Raw genomic sequence first — 2,521 nt, 5'->3', positions numbered from 1 at the left:
GTTGCCGAGATAGGTCGATCTTCCACTCTGCCATCGATATACTCTGTAAGATTCCTTTCAGTGATCGGACTTCTACCACATTGTTGTAGATCGCCACTTTTTTCAGCACACCTACCACACAAGGTCTGAAATCTACCACATATTCGCGTTTTTGAGTAGTTTTATTTTTGCTCAACTATAATTTTCTTAATTTTAAGAGCAAAAATTGTCCAACACTAAACACTAACAAAGGCAGAATGGGAGGATAAAATAAACTGTAAAATAGTAAATTTTCTCAATATTCAATTCTTACGACATCAAACATGGTTTTATTGTGTTAAATTGCAAAATATATGATTTATAAAAGGAATTAATAGCGAAAATGATAAAAACCGACGATGTTTGTGAAGCATTAGCAAATTTCAGTGCATCTCAAATTTCTAAAGCGTTGTTTACTTTTACTTGAGAATTGTCAAAATCGGCAAATCACAAGTAGCATTTCTGGAACGAGCCACGATTTGTTCGCTACATCGTGATGTGATAAAAGAAAAGCTCAAGCAGGTTGCAGATCAAAATAGTGAAACTGTCAAGGAAAAATTGCCAAAGACCAACGCAATTTTTATCAACTTCAATCTAGCACTTTATTATACTAAAATTAATTTTGTTTTAGATTCTGATTAAAATGTTTGCAATTTAGGAGAAACCTTGCAGATTTTTATTAATTTTTGTACAAAGTTTGATCCAAAACCTGAGATCTACCACATTTTTTTGAAATCTATCAAATTTTTTTAGATTGTACCACACAAATTTTTTTTAAGTCCGATCACTGATTCCTTTGCCATTTCTTAAGATAAATCATCAATTTAAACATTGTTGTAAGCAGCGATATGTCTTATCTTGAATCACATACACATATACGTATTTTTCACCGGGTAAACAGAAATAAAGTTACGAGCAAGTATACCTGTGCGTCACCCTTTGAAAAACGCGGTTTTTGACCTTAAGCCCAGATTTTGAGGGTGTATTTAAAATTTTGAGTATGCAGATTTTACTGCTTAGATAGACCTACAACAAGTATGAACCTCGAAAAAATCTATATACATTTTTTTTTGTCACATAGTGTAATTTAGATCGTCTTTAATAATCTGTATATCGTCGTTTAAAGTACAAAACCGCGTATCAACAAAATGCAAAGCCGCCTATGTGAGGTTGCATAAATTATTATCTAGATAGTAAAAACGGTTATCTTTTTTATAAAGCAATCGCATGTATATTTCAGGACGAATGGATAAGGATTGAGCCAACAGCTTCTGTAAGCAAATTCAATTTTTGGCAGCAAATGTCAGTTACGCGATTTTGCAGAATGACGGTACGCGGGGTTGTACTTTATACGACGATATGCATGNCCAAAATTGGAAAATACAAGGGTTCACAAGCACGAAATGGCAATACCGCTCAACAATATTTGTATATTTGTCACTGGCATTTGTCATCAAGTGGCAAATCAGATATTTGGTCATTTGCGTAATTTTTATTTGGCTTATGTAGCAGCATTGCGTTCACACGATTTGGCCACCAGGGTTGTTTTTCATTTGCCACAAGAAGGCAAATATTTGGCTTTTCTCATAAACGACAAATGTAATTTAGCGTTCACATGATTTGTCTACGAATTTGACAAATTTTTAGCCTAATGTACAAATCGTGTGATTCCAGCTTAAGTGTGTGTGTTTTGATTTTTACTTTGCACGTTTTTTAATAACATTAACTTTTTATGCTTCTCATTAACAGGCGCTCATGTAAATCCGGCTGTGACTTTGGCAGCATGTATCATACGCGCCATATCCCCAGTTCGTGCTGCTATGTACATAACGGCTCAATGTGGTGGCGGCATCGCTGGAGCTGCTTTACTGTATGGGTAAGTTGAGCATGTTTTCAAAAAAATAAACAAGAGCAAGAGGATCATGAAAATAGGACTAGCAGTTGAAGTTCCCTAACCGCCAAAGTGCAATCACAAACTTGATTTTAACGCGAATTTACGCACATACGCATGTGCATATTAACATAACTGTGTAAGTGGACACATGCAAATATTTCTGCATGCATTTCACAACAGTGATTTTGCATTTATGGAAACCAGGGGTGCTCAACAAACTATATGAATCGATTTCGTTTTGTTAATGCAAAAACCACTTCTTATTTGGCGCTGTAACCGCCTAAGCGATTTTGGCCGAGTTCAACAACGCACACGCCAGTCGTTTCTCTTCTGTTGACTGTTTTAATAAAATTAAGCTCCAAAATTTTGTATTAAGTAATAATAAAATAAATAATGTGAAATGAAATTAAACAAAGGATAATATAATAAAGGAAATTAAATTTATGAATAAAATAAAAAATAAAATAAGTAATAAAAACAAAATAAAAAACGTGTGTAACACCGTACACATGATGGAAGTGAAACTTCTTAAAAAAGGTGTGAGTACCAGGTACCTACTCACAAAATTGGATGTGTAAACATATGTTATATGATTGAGTTACATACATA

At 34.0% G+C, this 2,521-nt stretch overlaps 1 protein-coding gene across 9 annotated transcripts in view; it reads left to right on the top strand.

The window, feature by feature from the left end:
• Positions 1-1,951, top strand: part of LOC108359572 (neurogenic protein big brain-like) — a 95,145-nt gene extending 93,194 nt beyond the window's left edge. For all 9 annotated transcript variants that reach the window (XM_017611491.1, XM_017611493.1, XM_017611492.1 and 6 more), the window contains exon 4: positions 1,768-1,951. In XM_017611491.1, the coding sequence (XP_017466980.1) occupies positions 1,768-1,898 (131 nt within the window). In that variant the 3' untranslated portion in view covers positions 1,899-1,951. The remainder of the gene's footprint in view (positions 1-1,767) is intronic.
• The last annotated feature ends 570 nt before the right edge of the window (positions 1,952-2,521 follow it).

This window comes from Rhagoletis zephyria, unplaced genomic scaffold, assembly GCF_001687245.7.
Source record: "Rhagoletis zephyria isolate East Lansing unplaced genomic scaffold, Rhagoletis_zephyria_1.1 Rzeph_scaffold_00412, whole genome shotgun sequence".
NCBI classification, from domain to species: domain Eukaryota; kingdom Metazoa; phylum Arthropoda; class Insecta; order Diptera; family Tephritidae; genus Rhagoletis; species Rhagoletis zephyria.
This window is presented reverse-complemented; position numbering and strand designations above follow the sequence as displayed.